The sequence below is a fragment of the Pleurodeles waltl genome, chromosome 11 (genome assembly GCF_031143425.1).
Source record: "Pleurodeles waltl isolate 20211129_DDA chromosome 11, aPleWal1.hap1.20221129, whole genome shotgun sequence".
NCBI classification, from domain to species: domain Eukaryota; kingdom Metazoa; phylum Chordata; class Amphibia; order Caudata; family Salamandridae; genus Pleurodeles; species Pleurodeles waltl.
The window spans coordinates 734,178,602-734,202,274 of NC_090450.1; the positions used below are offsets into that span (position 1 = coordinate 734,178,602).

The window sequence follows — 23,673 nt, forward strand, 5'->3', positions numbered from 1 at the left end:
TGGTCACTCAGGTCTCATCCGTTTCTCTCATTTACAATCCAGTCTCATATATAAATGACAAACAGAAGCAGTATATGTTTCAGTAATTAATTTAATAAAACAAATGTTCTTGATAAGATAAAGGTATTTCTAAATATGCGTATGCTCTGTATTGTCCAGGCGCATTTGCAAGTGTATAATGATGAAATGTATTTGTGTTCCCATCAACTGCTGGAAATGTGACCCAAGAATACAAAAATTAGCTGCATCAGCATCCACCACGAATGTGACTGGACCCCCCTGGGGCGTTAGGCCATTTGCTAATAAATGTGCAGTCAGAGGTTGTCTCATATTAACTGCTATTTGTATCTGCTGTGGATTCGCCATTATAGACAGACTATAAGTTCAGAGTAGGCACACCAAATAGGGTTTTCCTTTTAAAGTTCAAGCTTGAACAACCTTCAGCTACAAATATGATAGCCTACGTAGCTGGGGTGGAAATCCTCAGTACCACGGACGTCTCCGTATACGGTATAGAGGTGTCGTTGTATATAATGAGACAGAGATACTCCGGAGGACCCGAAAATTAGAGCCTGATCAAACGTTGGCGTTGCCATGTCGCGTTGGCTCTCATTATTCTAATGAGACTACTGGATTTTGAGCAGCAGAATCGCCCACGGTGTGGGAGACTAAGTCTAACCCACTGTGGATGACATCTGTCGCTCCAATTAGGGTTTTGCTCCGGCTAACTAGCAGTGCCTCATCTCTACCCAAGGACAGTGATGACTGGGCAGCCGAGCGCATGACATACTTGGCTTCTCAGGGAAGTCATGGTCACTCAGGTCTCATCCGTTTCTCTCATTTACAATCCAGTCTCATATATAAATGACAAACAGAAGCAGTATATGATTCATTAATGAATTTAATAAAACAACTGCATCTTAGATAGCAAAGTGTGAGCTGCAATAACCAGGGCAACACAACGTGACAGTATTAAAATTGTGACAAGAAGAGTGAAGCATAAAAATAACGGTATCATATTGTCAATATAATCGATGGACTTATCCCTACCTAGATTATGATCGAGCACAGCATGTTAAGCTCTAAATCTGCCCTTCAGGTTCCCCTGGAAAGACATCAACCTGAGCAAAGGCCTGCGGTCTGCGTTAGCATCTGTAGCGAAGCAATCAGCATACATTTGTGGTTCACTGGGTGAAATCTTTCCCTAACGTGTAAGAGACAAGGAAGTGTTTTTATAACAACACAACTGATGTTCTGAGAATGTCCCTACGTAAGGATGTGTATTTTCTACGAATGTTGGAGACTAAACGTCTACCACGTTCACCGGAAATGTACCGTGCTGTAGCCTTGGAAGAAGTACAGAGTGATCAAGAATGTCTTGTTTGAGAACAGAGTGCTGGCCTAGGTAAAAACAGTAAGATAAACAGAAAATAAAAAAGACTGTAAAAATGGTTATTGTAACGATAATAAGACAAAGCTGAATAAAATATATCTAGGTTAAAGTGCACAGCGGCCTAGTGTGTTAAAATAACGTGCATGGAGCCATAACTAAAATTTCTACACAACACAATCAGACTTCTTGTGTTGGGCATCATCAGGACCAGCGTTAGCACTGGTGACGTTCTGTGCGACAGTCTTTTTCGGCACTCCCTACCCCATGACCACCTCCTAGGATTCCCTCACTACCACCCAGCAAATGTGCCCCTCATATTTTCATAGCCCCCCTTTCACATACATTTCATTTGTTTTAAAGTGCTTGTAAAGGCTGGCTTTACTAATCCACCCAGCTATCCACACAAAATATAGTTCTGTTCTTTGCAGCAGGCACATTAACCCTCTGTGCTACTTTATGGCAAGTCAAATCTGCCGCTAGACAAAACTCCCATCTCTCTCCCTAGCAGGAACATTAATCACAAGAGGTATCTTAACATTTTAATCGCTTCCTGAAGGCTGGGCGCACAAGGACCTTTCCACTAGGTGCTTTTAAATCACAACATTCATAAGTTGATTGCTAAACTCAGCGCCCCCCAACCCAGTTCTGTAAGTTATTGCTAAACACAAAGCCTCCCCTGAGGTCAGCGCTCCCCAATCCTGGTCAGAAACCGGTGCGGCTGCACTGCTCGCACCGCCCTAAAGCCGGCCCTGCGCATCATCATAAACATATCTATCTTCCAGTACTGTTTACACCTGTTCCTCTTTTTATTCAGCTCTCCATTTATTTAGTTTATATTTAAAAATACACTTGGATACTCAGTACATTTCCATGCTGTTTTATTTTACTGCTTTGAGGTCAGGGAGACCAAGTGACCACCAGCTAAGACTCGAGGTCAGTGGGTGACAGGGCAAGGACAGTTGTCAGTAAATTGAGATCCTGAAGGCATTACTGGCAAGAGTGCTCTTCTAAAGTCGTAAAGCGTGAGAATTTGAATGCAATGTTGATCTTGGCCCTGAACAATCATGTCCTTTGTCAGCGGCTTTTAGGAACCACTACTTTTTAAATACCCAAATATCAATCCATAGCAGCCCCACTTTTATTTAGTTAACATTTTTCAAAGCAGAACATTTACTGTTAGCGCAATTGTTGGAACCTCTTCTTCCACCATCTCATTGGTGTAGAGCTGCAGGTCTTGTCAGTGGTTCCCTTAGTCTGGCGGGGTGGCCAGATGGTTGGGATAAATTTGGCAATTACAGTTTCAGTGACGTGCAGATAGGCCTTAGTTACAGTGTCTTGAAGTATTTTTACACAACCTTGTTGCGGATTGCTCCAAGTTCGTCGATCTCGCATTCAACAACATCATCTGCCTGCAAAAAATGTCACAAGTCAATACTTTGAAGGTGCAACAGGCACCAACTAATGAGCACAAACAGTACCAGAGACCAACCGCACTTCTCTCTAACTGAACTACAACACTCTGTAGTGCTCCTCTCCCAGTCTAGGTTGCCTCCTTCCATCCCTTTGCCCCCCCCCCTCTTTAACCTGCAATAATCAATTCTAATCACTGTGCTCACTATAGACTGATGGATCTTTCCCACCCAATAACTCCTCTGAAAAATCATTTTTATTACCTTGAGAAATACTGGGGGCTTTCTGAATACTCCAACTCCGGGAGGGGTTCCTGTGAGGAAAACGTCTCCAGGATATAGTGTTACGAATCTGCCAAATGAAAAGATGCTTTAAGATAATTTCTGAGCTTTTGTAGATGTGTTCGAGGGTGCGATTGAAGAATGTGTTCTTCCCTCAGTTTATCCAGAGGATGGACAAGAGGGCAGTGGTTGTCTTAAAGGTGTCCACGAGGACTGTGGGTTCTCTAATTTTTGAGAGCATGGACAAAAGGCAGCAAGTGCTATTCCTCTGTCCCACAAGTGAACATCAAAGACTAGGATGCTCTCTCACTCCCTAGAGGATGGACGATAGTGGCTGTGGGTGCCTTATCTCTTTTTAGAGTCCCGCTGGTCTGTCCTAGTAGATTCTTACCTGGACACCCAAGAGACCAGTGCCTCGGTCTTGAAGATCATTTGGTTGGTGTTGCTATTCTGGACAAGCTCCCCATTTACTTTGCAGCGGATTCCCAGATTGTGAGGGTCTAAATGAGAGATAGAGAAGTGCACATCTTTGAATACATGGGCTGTTTATCGTTGTCTTCCACATCTGATAACACACGGCACGGTAACACTACGCCCAGGAGATCTAAGAACATACATCAGTTTAATCAATGTCTTGCATGTTGGGGAATGTACATTCTGTTGTGTATTACCCTACACATCTGCCCAGCAATAAATGTTTTGCACCTCAGGAAACTGGCATTTATTATAGGAATTTCTATACTACAGACTAAGCCATATGGGCAGTACAGCGCTTCACTCAATAAGGAGCAATATTGAACCATGTCTGTGAAGGAATGAGCAATGTAGAGTGACATATGACAATATCAGGATATTCACTCCCTAATGCATGGTCAATTGCTAAGCATCTTGCACATCTGAGACCAAATACAGTGTCCTCATTCAGTGTTCTGCACATCATGGTATAACCTAAACCTTAACTCAGTGTACTATGAGTCGAACGCATTGAGCTATCATGCTGTGTTGAGGCTTTTGCTGACACACAAAGTAGCCACTTAATACCCTGTACATGCTTCAACATCACGTGTTCTGCACATTTGAAAAAAACACATCAGCAATCAACATTCTGCGTATTGGGAGTATACGAGTCATTATGCAATGTCCACAGCTGCGACTGCAATTACGATGGCTGAATGCCATGGGGGCTGATATTTACAGTCCTTTAGAATAAGGGGTCACATGGCCGTTTATTTTATTATATTACACATTAATTAAAAGTACTTTGTAGGAAGCTGGCGTGGTGTGTCGTGGGTACCTAAGGTACTTACACCTTATACCAGGTCCAGGTATCCCCTATTAGTAGTGTAGGCAGTGTCTAGAAGCCAGGCTTTCTAGAGGTAACCGTGGATGAGTAGCCAAGGCTTATCTAGGAGACATGCAAAGCTCATACAATACGAATGTAGTCACACAGCACTTACACACATGGAAGAATCACACAGTTTTACAAAAATAAAGGTACTTTATTTTTGTGACACAATTACCAAAAAGTACTACAGATGCAACCCTCCAGTAGGAGGTAAGGAAACACACTAAATATGTACACTAGTAATCAGTAAAAGACATAGAAAGTGTTAGAAAACAGAGCATATGCAAATAGGGAATTGTGACCCTAGGGGGAGCCCAAACCATATACTAAAAAAAATGGAATGCGAACACAGGACCCCCCCACCTAGGTAAGTGGAATGTGCGAGAGGGGAGCTGGGGGTACGAGGAAGCCCCAAAGGTAAGTACCACAGTGCCTCCTAATGCCCAGAAAGAAAGGAGTAAGTTACTGCATTTTCACCCAAAAGGAACAAAAAGAAGAAAATGCAACACCCACACAAGACTGCAAGAAGCCAGCGGTGTATTCCTGAAGAGGAAGACCTGTGGAAGAAGGGAACAAAGTCCAGAATTCACAGAAGAGTCCAGTGGGGGAAGGAGGCACTACCCACCCAACTGTGGATGCAGGAGTTGGTCGACAGTAGAACGAAGACGGTCAAGAATGCAGCCCTGGAGCAGGTGAAGAATTCCTGAAGGATGCAGTCGACGCCCCACGCCGGATGGATAATTGTAGTCGGTCAGTGGTGTGGAAAAGCTACCAACAAGCCTTGGGAAAGGCAGAAGTGGAGCTGCCAGGGACCAGCAAGATCCAGGAGGACTCAGCCCACAGGGTAGTCCTAGGAGAACCCTCAGCAAGGCAGGGAGTCCACAGAAGGAGAGGCAACCCCCACAGGAGACCCACTGGAAGAGGAACCAGGAGCGCAGAGCAGCCCACGCAGCACAACTGGAGAAGGGTCCCACGTCGCAGGAGAAGCACGCAGAGGGCTGTAAATCACAGGAAGGAGTGCTGAGGCTAGACAGAGCTTGAAGATCCCTTGGAGGAGATGCCAACAAGCCTTGTTGGCTGCAAGGGACTCAGTGCACGTTGGTACTGTCGTGTGTGGGAAGGCAAGGGCTTACCTCCACCAAAGTTGGACAGCTGGCAGAGAGGACCAAGAGGACCACTTTGGACCACCACCCGTGATGCAGTATCCACGCAGCTCAGGATGAGGGGACATCCACGCAGCCGGTAGTCATTGCATTTGGTGCCTGCGGATACAGGGGAATCGACTACTTCACTCCAAGGGAGATTCCTTCTTTTTTCTTGTGCTGACTGAAGCCTTGCCGCCCTCAGAGGATGCACAGCCGGGGAAATGTTGCAGAAGCTGGAAGGAACCCTGGAAACAATGTTGCAAGCAGTCTCTTCGTCGTGGATGCAAATTGTCAGTTCCTGGAGGGTCCAGTCGTGTTTCCAGTGGCTACAAGTCAAAGTAGCAGTTGCAGAGGAGCCTTGTTGGAATCTTGCAAGCCGAATCTGAGGACCCACCCAAGAGAGAGTCCCTAAATAGCACTGAAAGGGAGATTGGTCACCTAACCAGGTAACCCCCTATCAGGAGCGGGGTCTGACGTCACCTGCCTGGCCTGACCACTCAGATGCTCCCAGAGGTCCCTGACAACCTTGGATTCAAGATGGCAGAACCCAGGGACTCTTTGGAGGAGCTCTGAGCACCACCCCTGAGCTGAGGGTGATGGACAGGGAAGTGGCCCCTTTCCATAGTCAAGTTTCGTGACAGAGCAGGGACTTGAGGTCCCTGAACCTGTGTAGACTGGTTTATGCATGGAGGGCACCAAATGTGCCCTTCAAAGCATACTAGTGGCTTTGAGAGGCTACCACTCCCAAGCCTTGTAACACCTATTTCCAAAGGGAGAGGGTGTTACCCCCTTCCCCCAAAGGAAACCCATTATTCTGCCTTCCTGGGCTTGAGCTGTTCAAGCAGCAGGAGGGCAAAAACCTGTCCGAGGGGTGGCAGCAACCTGGGCTGCCCGGAAAACCCCAGGAGGGTGGTAGGAGAAATGCTGGGGGTCCTCTAAGGAGCCCCTAGAGTGCATGGAATCATACTTCCAATACTGGCAAAAGTATTGGGGTATGATTCTGACATGTTTGATACCAAACATGTCTAAGTTCGGAGTTACCATTATATAGCTGGACAGAGGTAGTGACCTATGTCCAGCACATGCATAAAATGGCGTCCCTCACTCATGAAGTCCAGGAAAATGGCCCTGGAGTACGTGGGGGCACCTCTGCTAGTGCAAGGGTGAAATCACACACAGGTAATTACACCCAGCCGTCTGGGCTAGGAGGGCCTGCTTAAGGGGTGACTTACAATAACTTGGTGTAGTGACTTGTAGTGAAAAGTGTGCATGCACCCTTTTACATAGGCTGCAGATACACTTTGCATGGAATCCCTATGTGTGGCATAATACATGCTGCAGCCCATGGGGATCCCCTGGTACCCCAGTGCCCTAGGTACCTGGGTACCATATACTAGGGACTTACATGGGGGCATCAGTATGCTAAATGTGGGGTGTAAGTAACCAAGTTTAAAGGAAGAGAGCATAATCACTGGGGTCCTGGTTAGCAGGATCCAAGTGAACACAGTCAAACACACTGACAACAGGCAGAAAATGGAGGTAACCATGTCAAGAAAGAGGGTACTTTCCTACACACACCCCCAACGAAGGACAAGAAGGCTAACCTTGCCCAGATGAGTCTTCATTGTGTAAGTGGAAATATCTGGAGATTCCATCTGCATCAGAGTGGTTACTCCCAGGTCTGTGTTCCACTGTATAGTCCCTTCCCTGCAGGGATATGGACCACCTCAACAGTTTGGGATGTTCTCCTTTCATCTGCTTTAACCATAGAAGGGGCTTGTGGTCTGTCTGAACAATGAAGTGAGTGCCAAACAGGTATGGCCTCAGCTTCTTCAAGGCCCAGACCACAGCAAAGGCCTCCCTTTCTAGGACTGCCCAACACCATTCCTTGGGTGTGAACCTTCTGCTTATAAAAGCTACTAGTTGGCCCTCGCCTTCTGTGTTAAGTTTATAAAGAACTGCCCCAACCCACACCTCAGAAGCATCTGTTTGTACTATGAGCTTCTTGGAGTAGTTAGGTCTTTTCAAAACAGGTGCAGAGCACATGGCCTGTTTGAGATCTTCAACGGCTTTTTGACAGCTAGCTGTCCATAAAACTTTCTTTGGCATTCTTTTAGAGCTAAGGTCATTAAAAGGGGCTACAATGGAGCCATACTTCTTAATGAACATCCCATAGTACCCAGTGACTTGGGTCTGTGTAGTAGGGGGGTCCAATCTAAATTAGTTTGGATATTCCACTGTAGTGGCTGAAACTGGCATCCACCCAGCAGGTGGCCCAGATATACCACCTTCCCCTGCCCTACCTGGAACTTAGAAGCCCTGATAGTGAGGCCTGCCTTTTGCAGAGCCTCTATGACATTCCAAAGATGGGCCAGGTAATCCTCCCAGGTGGAGCTAAAGACAGCTATATCATCTAGATAAGCTGCACTATAGGCTTCCAAACCTTGGAGGACTGTATTTATCAGCCTCTGAAATGTGAAAGGTGCATTTTTCAGACCAAATGGTATTACTGTAAATTGGCACTGCCCTCCAATGGTTGAAAAAGCTGTCTTTGATTTAGCATCATCTGAGAATTTGATCTGCCAATTTTCTGCAGTCAAATCAAATGTGCTTAGATACTTGACAGATACCAGTGTATCCATTAGCTCATCTGTCCTGGGGATAGGATGAGCATCTGTCTTTGTGACAGTGTTGAGCCCTCTATAGTCAACACAGAACTTCATCTCCCTTTTCACATTCTGAGAGTGAGGTTTTGGGACCAGCACCACTGGGTTAGCCCAGGGTCTGTCAGAGTGCTTAGTGACTCATAGGTCGAGCATCTTTTGCACTTCTGCTTTGGTGCAGTCTCTAACATGGTCAGGTTGCCTATAGAGTTTGCTTTATATGGGCAAACTGTGCCCTATATCAATGGTGTGTTCACACCATGTTGTCTTACCAGGTGTTAAAGAGAACAGTTCTGAAAACTGCTCTAGGAGATTCATGCAGTCTTCTTTTTGGAACTCAGAAAGGCAGTTAGCAAGGACTGTCCCATCAGCTGAGCCATCAGCTGCAGTGTTGGAGATGGAGTGAGGGAGAGGGTCACTCTCTTTCTCATGTCCCTCATCAGTGGCCATGAGCAGGGTCATGTCAGCCTTGTCGTAGGGTTTTCGGCACTTTACAAGACGCACCATGAGGGGGCTTCTTGGAAGGCCTAGGTCCACCAGGTAGGTGACCTCACCCTTATTTTCCACTATTATGTGGGGACCACTCCACTTGTCCTGGAGTGCCCTGGGAGACACTGGCTCCCGGACCCACACCTTCTTCTCTGGCTGGTATACAGTCAGAACAGCCTTCTGGACATGCCACTGCTTCTGCAGTTCTAGGCTGGCCTGAAGGTTTTTATTGGCCTTTTTCATGTAATCAGCCATTCTGGATCTGAGGCCAAGTACATAGTCCACAATGTATGCTTAGGGGGCTTGCGAGGTTGCTCCCAGCCCTCCCTTACAAGAGGACCCCTAACAGGGAGCCCAAACAGAAGTTCAAAGAGGCTGTAGCCCACTCCCTTCTGAGGGGCCTCCCTGTAGGCAAAAAAGAGGCATGGCAGTAGGACATCCCATCTCCTCTTGAGTTTTTCAGTGAGTACCATGATTATGCCTTTCAGAGTTTTGTTAAATCTCTCTACCAATCCATTGGTTTGGGGATGGTAAGGGGTGGTGAACTTGTAGGTAACACCATATTCCTTCTACATTACCTTAAGGTATGCGGACATAAAGTTGGTACCTCGGTCTCATACCACCTCTTTAGGAAAGCCCACTCTAGAGCAAATTCCCAGGAGGGCTTTTGCCACTGTAGGAGCTGTAGTGGTCCTTAGAGAAATAGCTTCTGGGTACCTGGTGGCATTGTCCACCACCACCACAATAAATCTGTTCCCAGAGGCTATGGGCAGGTCTAGGGGGGAAACAATATCCAACCCAACCCTCTCAAAGGGAACCCCAACCACTTGAAGTGGAATTAAGGGGGGCCTTTATGGTGCCACTTGTCTTGCCACTGGCTTGACAGGTGATACAGGAGTGACAAAACTCCTTAGTGTCTTCTGACGTGGGGCCAGTGAAAGTGAGGGACAAGTCTGTCCCAAGTGTCATTTTGCCCCAGGTGACCTGCCAGGGGAATGTCAAGTGCAAGGGTCAACAAAAATTCTCTGTATTGCAGAAGTACTACCAATCTCCTGGTGGCACCAGATTTGGGTTTCTTTGGTTCTGAATACAAGAGGTAGTCTTCCGAATACACCTTGTGGGTGCCACTGATATCCCCCGCTTCTTGAAGGACAGCTTGTTGCCTTAAGTCCTCCAGTATGGGACAGGTTTTCTGTGCCATACTGAATTCCTCCCTGGCAGCACCCCCCCTCCTCCCACACCTAAGAGTGCACACTCCTCAGGTGTAGGTTCTGCCACAGGGGTAGATTTGTCCTCCTCAAAGGGAGAATATTCACTGGAGGTAGGGGCACCTTTTTGCCCTTTCTCCCCTTGGGTTTGGAAGCTCTTGGGCCATTTTTCAAGGCCCCAAGTTTCCTTGATGTTTTTGTTCCCTGGCCTGTGCAGTGGTCAAGGCAAAAATATGCCCAGCATTGCTGCATGGGCCTCCAACTCCACTTCAGCCCAAGCTGAAATCTCCAAGTCATTCCCTAGTAGAGACACTACAGGTAGGTCTGTGGACACAACAACTTTCTTAGGACCAGTAACACCCCCCTCCGCCAGCTGAAATCAACAACTGCCATGGGGTGGCACGCAGTGTTGCTGTGGGCGTCAGCCACTTGGTACTGATGACCGAGTAAGTGTTGCTCAGGGGACACAAGTTTTTCAGTCACCATAGTGACACTGGCACCTGTGTCCCTGTAGGGCTCTGCCTGAACACCATTTATCAAGGGCTGCTGCCTGTACTTATCCATATTTAGGGGACAGGCTGCAAGGATGGTAAGACCAACGCCACCATCCGAGACTGAGGGCCAGATGTAGCAAAGTCCCAAATTGCGACTTGCAATTTGCGAGTCCCTGCGACTCGCAAATTGCAAGTCGCAATTTGGGATGCAGAAAGGTGTCTCAGACACCTTCTGCGAGTCGCTATGGGGTCGCAAAGACCCACCTCATTAATATTAATGAGGTGGGTCGCAATTTGCGACCCCATAGTGATTCAGGGCACTCACGGACATGGAGGCCTGCTGGGAACAGCAGACCTCCATGTCCGTGACTGCTTTTAAATAAAGCAGTTTTTTTTTTTTTCAAAGTGCAACCCGTTTTCCTTAAAGGAAAACGAGCTGCACTTTGAAAAATAAACCGAAACCTTTTGTTTCGGTATTTTTTCGGCCAGACACAAAGGGGAAGGGGTCCCCATGTGTTTGCGACTGGGTTACCATCCACTTCAAGTGGATGGTAACTGCGAGTCCAAAGCGGTCGCAAATGGAAATGCATACCAGTGCGACTCGCAAATAGGAAGGGAACACCCCTTCCTATTTGCGACTCAGAAATGCATTTTGCGAGTCGGTTCCGACTCGCAAAATGCATTTCTACATACCAGATGGGCTTTAGAGACTCGCAAACGGTGTTTTTCACCGTTTGCGAGTCGTTAAAGCTTTCCTACATCTGGCCCTAAAACAGCTTCTGTTATCTCTCTAATTCAACCAGCCCCCACTACACTTACTAAAGTGAGCCGAGCTACACCCTTGGATTGGGTATTGCTAAAAAATAAATAAATAAAAAACACCACGCTGCTGTTAATAGTATAGTGGTACTAGAAGCAGAAGGGGGGGTTGTAGTGGTGGGTGGCTTGGTGCCTTTTTTAGGGCAGGGGCTGTCTCCTGGCCTATCGCCTTTGTTTTTACACATAGAGCAACAAGGCTTTTTAACATGGGAGGAAGAGGTTTTAGACCCACCTCCAGAATATTTTTGTGGGCCTGATGAAGCCTCCTTGTTTTAATCTTCGTCCCCACCCTTGTCCTGAGACTTACCTGCTTCCTTTTTCTTGTTGTCACTGCCTCTATGAGCTTTTCTGCTCACCCCAAAAAGCTCACCCTAGTTCTAACCTATTTGTCTGCCTTTCTTCCCAGTTTTGGGGGAGAGGTCAGATCTGAGTCAACCAAGTATTGATGCAACAAGTCAGACACAAAGTTGTTCAAAATATGCTCTCAAAATCAGATTATACAAGCCCCCTTATCACTGACTTTGCCACCATGTAACCAGCCTTCTCAAGCTTTAACAGAGCAGTCGACAAAATCAACATAATATTGGGAGGACTCTTTCCTGGTCTCCCTGGACTTGATTCTGTACTGTTAAGTGGTGAGACCAAATCTATCTAAGAGTGCAGATTTCAGAACAGCATAGTTGTCAGCATCTTCTTCCCTGACAGTTAGACGTCTACCTCTCCCCTTGTCAGAGAAGGAGAGCCACAGGATAGCAGCCCACTCTCTCTGAGTGACCCTTTGTACTTTACAAGCCCTCTGCAGAGCAGTGAACCACATGTAAAAGTAATCTCCCACCTTGTAGGGGGTGGGGGTTGTGGGGTGTTTTTGCTGCAGCCTCAGCTTGGCATCCTCCAGTCTCAGTTGCCTGAGTTCCCTGTCTAGGGAATCTTCCCCTGGAGTTGAACAGTGGGTCTCCTCATATACTGAGGAGATGTGAGAGTGGGCAGAGGAGGATCTGTTTCTGCCCTTAGACACCCTCTCAACCAGCCCTTTAAGGACAAATGTGGACCTACTCGTGTGGCCCCCCTTTACCCTGCTAACAGTGCTCCTAACAGGACTGTGAGTGTGCCTAGACGTTCTCTGACCCTCCCTGGGTTCTTCCTGACCCACCTCAGTAGCTATGTTTTCCTTTTCTAGTACTGGAGGGCTCGAGTCTATTTCCTCCTCCTCCTGGCTACCAGCATGTTCCTGGTCATCTTGGAGGAGCAGGCCCAGAAGCAGAGTCTTATTGGGATTTCTCCCTGTCTTCAGCTTTCTTTGAGCACACATCTCCCTAAGTTCTTGGAAGGTCAGGTTCTCATAGGGAGAATCCATAGCCTGAGAAGTGTGCCCTGCTGAAGATGTTTCAGCTAGCTAGAGTGGTGTAGGATCCCTAACTACTCTAACCTAGGGCCACATGTACAAAGCATTTGTCTAAAACGGGCCGATTCTGGGAATCAGCCCGTTTGTGACTAGAAAAATGCTTTTTGGGATGTACAAGGTCCAAACTGTGATTCGGTAACTTATTACCGAATCACAATTTGAGTTTTGCGATTCCGCATTAGGAAGGGGTGTGTTCAGGGCGTCCCTTCCTAATAGCGAACCTAAATGGTATGTATGAATGTTTTGTGACCGTGAATGCGTTCGCAAAACAATCTCAGTTAGCACCAATTTCAAATTGGTGCTAACACATTTACAAAGGTGAAGGAGTCCCCAAGGGACTCCTTCCCCTTTGTGAATCCATGCAAAAACGTTTTTGAAGAGGAGGCATTGGTCCCACTGACTACTTTAACTTTACGGAAAATCGGCTGCGTTTATTAAAAAAAAAAAAAAAAAAAAAAAAGAGATTGCTTTATTCAAAAGCAATCACAGAAACAATGGTCTGCTGACACCAGCAGGCCACCATCCCTGTGATTTTTGCGATTACAGTGGGTCGCAAATTGCGACCTGCCTCTTAACATTAATGAGGCAGATCTTTTTGCAACCCACCGGGAATTGTAAAAGAAACTCAGTGGAGTTTCTTACATTTGGAATTGCGATTCCCTAATTGCGATTCGCATGAAATCGCAATTAGGAAATTGCAAATCCAAATATTTGTACACGTGGCCCTTACTCTACTCAAAGAAGCTGGGAGCAAGGGCTATGCCTAGACCCCCAGCTTACCCAAACTTAGGCGGCTTCTTCCCTGATACTAAGTACAGAGTGTACCCCTAGTTAGTAAGTGGTCTTTCCTGTGGAAAGTATCAAGTGACTGAGTGGTAAGGCATTTGCAAGTGCTTATCCCACTGCTGCACCACCAATTTAGGAAGCTGGCCTGGTGTGTGGTAGGTACCTAAGGTACTTACACCTTATACTAGGTCCAGGTATCCCCTATTAGTGGAGTGTAGGTAGTGTCTAGTAGCCAGGCTCTCTAGAGGTAGCTGTGGATGAGCAGCCAAGGTGTATCTAGGAGACATGCAATACCAGTGTAGTCACATAACCCTTACACACATGAAAGAATCATAGTGTTACAAAAATAAAGGTACTTTATTTTTGTGACATAATTACCAAAAGGTACTAGAGAGGCAACCCTCCATTAGGGGGTAAATAAAAACACAAAATACGTACACTAGTAATCAGTAAGTGGCACAGAAAGTGATAGAAAACAGGGCATATGCAAATAGACAATTGTGACCCTAGGGGGAGCCCAAACCATATACTACAAAAATGGAAAGCGTCCTCTAAGGAGCCTTCAGAGTGCATGGAATCATACTTCCAAAACTAGTAACAGCATTGGGGTATGATTCCAACATGTTTGATACCAAACATGCCTAGGTTCGGAGTTACCATTATGTAGCTGGACATAGGTAGTTACACCTATGTCCAGTACACGCATAAAATGGCGTCCCCGCTCTCACGAAGTCCAGGAAAATGGGACTGGAGTTCGTGGGGGCACCTCTGCTATTGCAGGGGAGCCCTCATACACAGGTACTTTCTCACAGCCCGCTGTGCTAGGAGGGCCTGCCCTAGGGGGGGGTCTTACAGTGACCTGGTGCAGGGACTTGTACCCTTTCATGCAGGCTGCAATGGCAGGCCTGTAGATACACTTTGCATGGGCTCCCCATGGGTGGCATAATACATACTACAGCCCATGGGGATCCCCTGGTACCCCAATGCCCTGGGTACCATATACTAGGGACGTACATGGGGCCACCAGTATGCCAAATGTGAGCTGTAAGTAACCATGTTTAAAGGGAGAGAGCATAATCACTGTGGTATTGGTTAGCAGGATCCCAGTGAACACAGTCTGACACACTGACAGCAGGCAGAAAATGGGGTTAAACATGCCAAGAGAGAGGGTACTTTCCTACACAGTTATTGAAAGTATTTTATAGCAGACCTCTTTATAATGCAATTATCTGCACTTTAAATTACCCTAACTGCCACTATTTAACTCCCTTATTTCCCTTAAGCTGTTAAGTACCATAAACTCTGTCTTGCACCCCTTAACACTAGGTCATCACTTATTCGGGGGTTAAACGTGCGAAGAGAGAGGGTACTTTCCTACACAGTTTTTGAAAGTATTTTATAGCAGACCTCTTTATAATGCAATTATCTGCACTTTAAATTACCCTACCTAACTGCCACTATTTAACTCCCTTATTTCCCTTAAGCTGTTAAATACTATAAACTCTGTCTTGCACCCCTTAACACTAGGTCATCACCTACTTCATTCACATTCCTAATTCTACCCCTTATCCACACCTTTGCACTATTCCAAACCTTTGCCCTAATACACAGATTAACTCAACCAACGTCTTGCCTTAAAGAAAGAGATCTCTAACTTTTCCCAAGCAGTAACCTCTTCCGGTGTGTTAAAACTAAACATCGCCATTTGCATTACTGAAATTAATCACAGTAAAGTGTTAATACTCAACTTTTTGGAATTGCCTGCATTTTGCTTTCGAACAGTTGTTTTTTCAAACTTGAATACTCAAGCTTTTGAGCTTTTTAATTCTGATTCTAGCTTTGACCTAGTTCTGAAGAATACAAAAATTGCGTTCTTCACATCTGGGAACACACAGGGCAGACATTAAACGCCCACCACTTCCGGAAACATAGGCCCTCATTACGAACTCGGCGGGAAATCCCACCGAGTTTGGTGCTGGCGGTCGAAAAAACGACCACTAGCACGCTGAAGACTCCGCCGGCCAAATAAACAACATTCTGCTGGGCGTAAACAGTGTTTCTGCCAGCCGGCCCAGCGGAATGCAGGGCCTGTACATTGCTGCCGGCTCCACATGGAGCCGGCGGCAATGTAGCAGTGTGGCGGGTGCAGCAGCACCCATTGCGCATATCACTGCCCATAAATCGGGCAGTGACATGCGCAACAGGGCTGTGCACGGGGGCCCCTCCACTGCCCATGCCAAATGCATGGGCAGTGCAGGAGCCTTCAGGGGGGCCCCGGGGCACCCCTTCTGCCAGCCATTCCCTGGTCGGTTAAACTGCCAGGGAAAGGCTGGGGCAAAACAGGTTCATTATCCGGCGGGCAGCGCTGCTCTGTCGGATAAGGAACTCTGCCATCGCCAGCCTGCCTGGCGGTGGTAGAGTTCCACCTGAGGTGGTCCCGCCATGAACATTATATGGCGGTCCGGACTGCCATGTTCATAATGACCGCCATAGTGTCTTCTCTCACTGTTGTCAGTGGGGATCAGCGCATCACCTGAGGCTAGAACATCACAAGACCGGAAATGCATTGCACAAAAGAAAGTAATCTTGAGGTAAACTTCTCCATATAAGCACACTGAACGTGGAACAACAATCTGATAGAGATTTCTAGCTTCAGATTCCTTACCTTTGAATTCTCCCTTGGTGTTAGACTTAGACCCTCATTATGAACATGGCGGTTCGGCCCGCCATGCCAGCAGTGGCGGCTGAAGCCGCCATCTGGCATGGCGGGCCGAACCGCCACATAATGAACAGGTTGACGGCCGCCAGTGGCAGCCATCACCCACCGCCATGCTCCCGCTGCCATATGCCGCCAGCCTTTTCCTGGCGGGATATCCCGCCAGGAAAAGGCTAGCGGAGGAGGTGCCCTGGGGCACCCCTGGGGGCCCCTGCACTGCCCATGCACTTTGCATAGGCAGTGCAGGGGCCCCCGTGCAGGCCCCCGTCGCGCATGACACTGCCCAATTTAGGGGCAGCGACATGCGCGACGGGTGCTGCTGCACTGCCGCACACCAACATTGGCGGCGGCTCCTAATGGAGCCGCCCTCAATGTTACGGCTGTGTTCCCTGCCTGGCCGGCGGACGGAAACACTGTCTCCGCCTGCCTGCCTGCCGGGGAAAACATTATACGGCCGGCGGGTTTTCCAGGGGGCTGGCGGTCGATGAAAAGACCGCCAGCCTGAACACGGCAGGAAATCCCGCTGTGTTCAAAATGAGGGCCTTAATCTGGAAGATTTTCATGAGGAGTACCCCTCCGCATCGGTAAGTGGCGTCTATCAGCTCTGCGTCCGTCGTTGGCGCCATCCCCGCAGCAAATGACATTGCGGGTCCTACATAGGCGCTAGTTAGATGCACCAACGCCAATTCTTTTCTATCCGTGCCAGCCAACACTGATCTGAAGACAGCTTCACCTTAGTCTTTTTTGGTGTGTCGGGCGAGGTCTGGAACGGATCCGTACCTCATGTGTTGGTGGTGTTTGGAGCATGACCCAAAGTTGTGCTCCGAGATGCCAGGCTAAACATCCAGAGGCTCTGAGGGAAGGGTCCCTAAAGCTGATAGCAGCCCAGCCATAGTCACTGTCTCTGGCACCAGCAGAAGCTTTGCCTCCTCGCTCGGATCCTGAGCCCTATTTCTCTGGGCTTGGGCTGGAAGATGAATGGGAGGGAGTTGCTGGTCTGATGTGAGGACTGGACACTACTTCAGATACTGGCATGCGTTCTCCCCCTACCACGACTATGGAGGAGGAAGCTCCTTATGCTCTGGTGGTTAGGAGAGCGGCTTAGGTCCTGGACCTTCAAGTACCCTCAGTGACCATCAAGAATAATCTTGTGACAGAACTCATGCTCCTGTTCAGTGATGCCCTAACTGATGTCCTACTGGGTACCTGTCCAAACCCAGCACAGGGGCTTCTGTGAACAGGACTATTGCCCATTGCGCCACACCTGGGGACCTAAGTTTCCTGATGCAAGCCTCTACCGCCCAAGGTGCCTACCATGCCGCTCCTCTGGATAGGGAATTCAAAAAGTTGGATTCATTTTGGAAGAAGGTGTTTTCTTTTGCCAGCCTTGCATTGTCGTCAGTGAACTCTGCATGTATTTTGGCCCACATGCTGTTAGATACTGTTGCAGAAGTGCTGTTACAGATTCCGGAGGAGGCCAGGGCTGTACTCTCTCAAGCTGTTGCTGATGGGAGAGAGGCAGCCAAGTTCACAATTTGTTGCAGACTTGACACAACTGACTTGCTAGGCAAATCGGTTTCCACAACAGTGACCCTGAGGCGCCACGCCTGGCTGAGGACGTCTGGCTTTTCGGGAGATGTCCAGTCTTCTTTGATGGACATGCTCCTAATGGCATGTCTCTTTGGAGACAAGGCAAACTCGGCAGAAGAGCGATTCAAGGATTCTCAGGCTACAGCCAGGTCTTTGGACCTTGAGGTGGCTCCTCTTCCCCCCCATTCTGCCTTTTGCCCCCTTCTAGGCTAAGGAAGGGATCCCAAACCGCACCAATTTCTGGAAAGCCGCCATGCTTGCTGCCCAGCCTCTGTGTGGCCGAGGGCCTGGAACCCACCAACTTTATGGGTCAGGTGTCCGGTGGTCTTGTCAGTCCTTTGACCCCTCAACCCCCATGGCAACAGCCTCTAAACCCTCCTAGTCTGCCCCACCACCAAGGGCCATTAGCGGCAGGATTCACCATCACCTGCCCCACTGGCATTCCATCACATCAGCCAAGTGGGTTTTACCAACAGTCTGAAGGTGCTAATCCTTCCCCTTCGAAACTACCCCTCCATCCATGCCACCATCTTACGATCAAGTGACAGAGTATAATTTGTCCCTTCTCTGTGAAAATTTTACAGCTCTCTTGGCAAAGGTTGCCATAGAGAGGGTTCCAGTGCCAGAAGAAGGCTGTGGTTCCTATTTCTGCTACATTTTGTTCCTCAAAAATGACAACAGGGTTGCCCTATCCTTGACCTTTGATCCCTCAATCTCTTCCTCAAGAAGGAGAAGTTCAAGATGCTCATGCTGGCTCAGGTCTTGTCTGCCCTGGACCCAGGAGAATGGATGGTAGCACTGGACTTGCAGGATGCATACTTTCATATAGCCGTCCTGCCTGCCTACAGATGTTACTCACGATTCATGGTATGCCACGAGCAGTTTCTGTTCACAGTGCTTCTCTTTGGCCTTACCAGTGTTCACCGAGGTGATGGCATGGTTGCAGCTCAACTGCATAGATCAGTGGTTTCAGGCTTACCCTATCACGACTGGCTGTTGAAGGTGAGTTCGCCCCAGGCTGTTGTCTCCCACCTCCAGACTAGGGCAGACCTCCTGCATTTTCTAGGCTTCATTACAAAACGTGCCACGTGACCCCCTCTTAGATGCTCCCTTTAATCTGAGCTGTTGTGAGCACAGTGCAGTTTTGGGCTTATCCTCCCAAGTGGGGAGTCAAGGATATTCAGGCTGTGATACCGATGTATCAGCCTCTATTCTGCATTTTGGTGAGAATGACTCTGAGGCTGCTTGGCCTCATGGCCCCCTGCATCCTGTGGGTTACACGTTCCAGATGGTATATGTGGGCTCTGAAGTTCCAGGTGGGACAAAATCAGGGGAGTGTCTCTGACATGATCCAGATCTCGGAGGAAACTGCAAAAGATCTGCAGTGGTGGTTAATGAATAGCGATTGGGCCAGAGGCAGCTACCTCTCCCGTCCCGAAACAGATCTGACAGTAGTGACAGATAAGTCACTCCATGGATGAGGTGGCCATCTGGGAGGAGTGCAGATTACAGGCACCTCGGGCTGAAACAGAACTCCACATCAACATGCAGGAGCTCCATGCAGTCTGGCTGGCATTGAAACCTTTCTTCCCTCTATCAAGGGAAAGATGGTGTTTATGAGCACCACCACCACAGTGTGGTACTGTAACAAGCAGAGTGGGGTCATGGACCCTTTGTCAGGCGGGTCTGCACCTCTGGTCGTGGCTGGAACAGGAGGGCATATCCCTGGTGGTCAACATCTGGCAGGCTCTCTCAATGCCAAAACTCAGACAACAAAGCCTAGATCACGAATGGCGTCTCTATCCAGAAGTGGTGCAAGTCTCTTTAGGGAGAGCCTTGGTTAAATCTGCTAGCTTCCTCTGAGAACACGCAATATCAGCAGTTTTGCCCGCTGGAGTTTCCAAGGCAGCAATAGCTCAGAGACACACTTCATCTTGAGTGGAGTTCAGACCTCCTGTGCGCCTTTCTGAACATACCACTCCTGCCCAGAGTTCTCAAGAAGATCAGGAACGACCGGGCCCAAGTAACCTTGTGGCTCCAGACTGGGCACAGAGAGTCTGGTATCCTGAGCTGCTGTGCATGTGCATCGATCTTCCGATCAGACTGTCCCTTTAGGAGGATCTTCTGTTGCAGCTGCAGGGGAGGGTTCTTCACCGGAACTTGACCACTCTTCCCTTTCTTGTGTGGCGATTGAGTGGCAACAGTTGACAGCCTTTGATCTTCCTCAAGAAGTGTGTAACATAATCTTAGCAGCCAGGCATCCCTCCACCAAACTGTCAGAAGAAATTTGTGGCATGGTGCACAGACAAGTTATATTTGTCTGTGGATATCTGTCTGTATTTCTTCTTTTTCAAGGTTGCCTGATAAATGTTCCTTGTTTAAGTCTCCACTTGCCCAAAGGTTCTTCAAAGGTCTTACACATCACTTTCCTCCATCCCCATTCATTATGCCCCAATGGGATCTGAATTGGGTTCTAGCTTTTTTGATGTGCGCTCCTTTCAAACTTCTCCACAACTGTCCTCTCAGGATTCTTGCGTTGAAAACAGCCTTGTAGCAATTACATCTGCCCGCAGAGTGAGTGAGCTACAGACCTTATCATCTAAATCGCCCTACCTTCCTATCTATCCTGACGAAGTAGTGCTTCGCACTAGGGCCTCTTTTTTGCCAAAAGTGGTTGCGTCCTTTCATGTAGGCCAAACCATCACCTTGCCTACTTTTTACACTCCCCACATGCTTCTAAGGAAAAGGAGAGAATCCACCACCGAGACACACACAGAGAGCTTTGGCATTCTACCTTGATTGTACAAAAGAGTTCGAGGTGGATGACCAATTCTTTGTAGGGTATGTGGGTGCGAAGAAAGGTCGGGCAGTGCAGAAGCAGACCATTTCCAGATGGGTCGTATTAAGCTTTAAGATCTGCTACCTGCGACCATTGCATTAGCGTGCATAGTTCCAGTCCTGGACATCTGTCAGGCAGCAACATGGGCATCTCTGTACATGTTTACCATACACTACTGCCTAGACAGTCAGTGCAGCGGGGGTGGGCACTTTGCCCGTTCGGTCCTGCAAGACTTACTTGTTTGAAATTGGTTTGCAGGCTCACCTCAGGGGACAGTATTGCTTGGGTATTTATTAAAAGGTAAGGAATCAGCAGCTAGAAGTCTATGAGATGGACCAGTTACTTACTTCCGGTAAAGCTTTTTCCGGTAGAGACTATCTAGCTGCAGATTCCTTACCGACCCACCCATCCCTCCCCACTCTGCAAACTTATTTCTAGGGGCAGGGACTTCCCCTTTAGGGCCCTGGTTTTAACACACCAGTTGTCGGCGTTCTTCATGGCTCTATGCTTCTATCGTGGAAAGTCAAGAAAAGAAACTGACATCTGCATGCCTGGGTGGCGCCTGTCTAGGGCCTGCAAAGTCATTTACGGTGCGAATGGAGCTGACAACTGATCAACACCATTTACAGGTGTGCAGGGGTACTGCTCACGAAAATCATGGTGGCTGACGGCGGTAAGGTGACGCTGCTGCCAGCAGCAGCGCCAAGCCAGCATAACACCGCCGGCCATATCATGAGCCATAATACGGCCTGGCATCCAACGAACCACCACAAGAGGCAGGGCCTTCTCTTACCTCGCCCTCATAACCTGGAACTCCCTCCCCACCAACCTCTGCAAAACCAAAGACCTCCCACTCTTCAGAAAAAAACTCAAGACGTGGCTGTTCGAACAGTAACCCAATCCAGAGGGTGGGATTGTGATGGCCGCCTGGCTGGAGACCGAAGTCTCCAGCCCAGCAGCCGTTACCACCCTGGCGGACGGAGTGGTACATTGGCGGTTTGGCTTGAGCCAAACCACCAATATCATAATTTGGGAAAAGGTACCACCAGCCTGTTGGCAGTACCTTTCCCCAAATTACCGCCGTCTGCCAGGGTTGTAATGAAGGCCATAGTCTTTACCAGATAAAGCATTACCGAAGGAAAGTAATTTGTCCTTCTGGCCCTCATCAGGCTTGTGTCAAGGTTCTAGTAGTTCAGGAAGAATCTTAAGACCCATCTCTTCAAGATCATTTAATTCACTATAAGGGCCACCCTAAGCCCTCCTCTGCTACAACAGCCCCTCACATCCACCCAACTCTATATGAAGAAGATTTTCTCCCTACCTGTACTGCCCTCCTGTACTGTCTGCTGCATGGGCCTCACTGTCCCCCGATTAGTTTTAGGCTTTATTAATCCCTATATGTTATGCAAATCTTGGGAAGAAATTATATCACAAACTACCATGTAAAGTTGGAAATTCTGAACTTGATAATTTGGTCAGTGGTATTGCTCACTTGTTTATAATCTTTTTTTGCGGATCACCTACATCTTCACCTCTTTTACATTTTACTGCCATTCTATGTGTATTTACTTTTTAACACCTTTAAAACTCTGCGTAGGCTGAGAGCTGATGTACTTTGTGTGACTAAAATAAATGGGTTCACAATATTCACTGTTTTCCTGGACGTTTAGTAACTTGACAATCACCCACTTGAACCTGGATCAGCACTGGTTGCACACACTCCCTTTCCTTATACTCCGTTAACCACCAGCTGAACAGCCCCTGTGATGGTAACTTGCAGACCCAGTCTCACTATACTTCCTGTATCAGTGAATACAGCTGTGGGGATGGTAACCTGCTGACATCTCAGTGTAACTTTGAATGCACATCTGGAACGGTGACATACTTACACTACTCACTGTACCTCTGAAAGCAGTTCTGGGATGGTGACATGCTGCTACATCTTACAATACCAAATCATACATCTGACACAGTCGCCTGCTGATTTTTAATCCAGTCTGACAACGTCCGATGATGATAATTCAAAGAGAAAGTGACACACAGACACCACTTGATGTACCTGAGATTGCATCTCTTGTTACAATAGCAGGTCCCATGGGACAAAATGTGTCGAATGTCTTCCCTAGAAGCCACTGCCTCCCGTTCCTTTGCATCTGCCAGTCTCTGGCACTGACATCGTGTGCTACTGTAAAGCCAGCCACAAAGTCCATGGCATTCTCCTCCTGCAAGGCAACAATAAGGGAATCTGAGGCGGTCATGATAGTGGTGGGAATGACAGGACAGGTTCACCAGGCTTTGGGAGAAAGTGACTTATGATGATGGAATCAGATTGTGTGGGGTCAAGAGAACACCACGGAGGCTGAACACCAGAGAGGGGGAGGGTAGCACACAAAAGAGGCTCACGGTTTGGTAGGGAGAAGAGAAACATAGATGTCTTTTGGGGAGTGCAGACAGAACAATACGACTTACCTTGATGTTTTTTCCTTTTTTCCCAATAACGAACGCCAGCTCCACCTCCCAGTCAACTTCCTAAAAATAAAGAAAACACGCTGAATACTATTCTAACAGCAGGTATCTGTAATGAGTAAAATAAAATGATAAATGTTTTAAAGCACTTCGGGAGTGAAGCGAAGTACAAGCACGGCTTACTCACTGCTTCCAACCCATGATCCAGATAGCTGAAGTAGGTCTAGAATGCTCTGACAAGAGCATTCACTCAGAACACAAGGAAAGTTTTGAAGGTCTGCAGACACTGCTGCTATCATTGAGTACCAATTGGACGACTCTGAAGTAACTCTTGTATTCCTTTTTTCCCCACAGGCTTCACCTCAGTGGCAATGTAGGTAAAGTAAACTTTCCATCTGCAAGGCCAAAGTAAAAAAAAATATATATATATATATATATATAAAAAAAAAAAATGTGGGAACCCTTTTTAGGTCGAGCGCAAGTGCTCTGACGTGTTGTAATCTATCTGTAAGCTTTTAACCATGCCCACCACGTGCCCCTCACTATAACTTGTTCATGGGCTTGCCTTTCAAAAATCCTTTGTTATCATTGGTAAATGCTTTACAATTGTCCCTCCTTGGGGCAGTT

At 47.7% G+C, this 23,673-nt stretch overlaps 1 protein-coding gene across 6 annotated transcripts in view; it reads right to left on the minus strand.

The window, feature by feature from the left end:
- Positions 1 to 2,254: 2,254 nt before the first annotated feature.
- The window catches only part of LOC138266072 (oxaloacetate tautomerase fahd2, mitochondrial), a 184,648-nt gene continuing 163,229 nt past the window's right edge, over positions 2,255 to 23,673 (minus strand). For all 6 annotated transcript variants that reach the window (XM_069214426.1, XM_069214425.1, XM_069214423.1 and 3 more), the window contains exons 4-8: positions 23,050 to 23,109; positions 22,640 to 22,802; positions 3,476 to 3,584; positions 3,067 to 3,154; positions 2,255 to 2,802 (exon numbers count right to left, since the gene is read on the minus strand). In XM_069214426.1, coding sequence (XP_069070527.1) covers positions 2,740 to 2,802; positions 3,067 to 3,154; positions 3,476 to 3,584; positions 22,640 to 22,802; positions 23,050 to 23,109 — 483 coding nt within the window. In that variant the 3' untranslated portion in view covers positions 2,255 to 2,739. The remainder of the gene's footprint in view (positions 2,803 to 3,066; positions 3,155 to 3,475; positions 3,585 to 22,639; positions 22,803 to 23,049; positions 23,110 to 23,673) is intronic.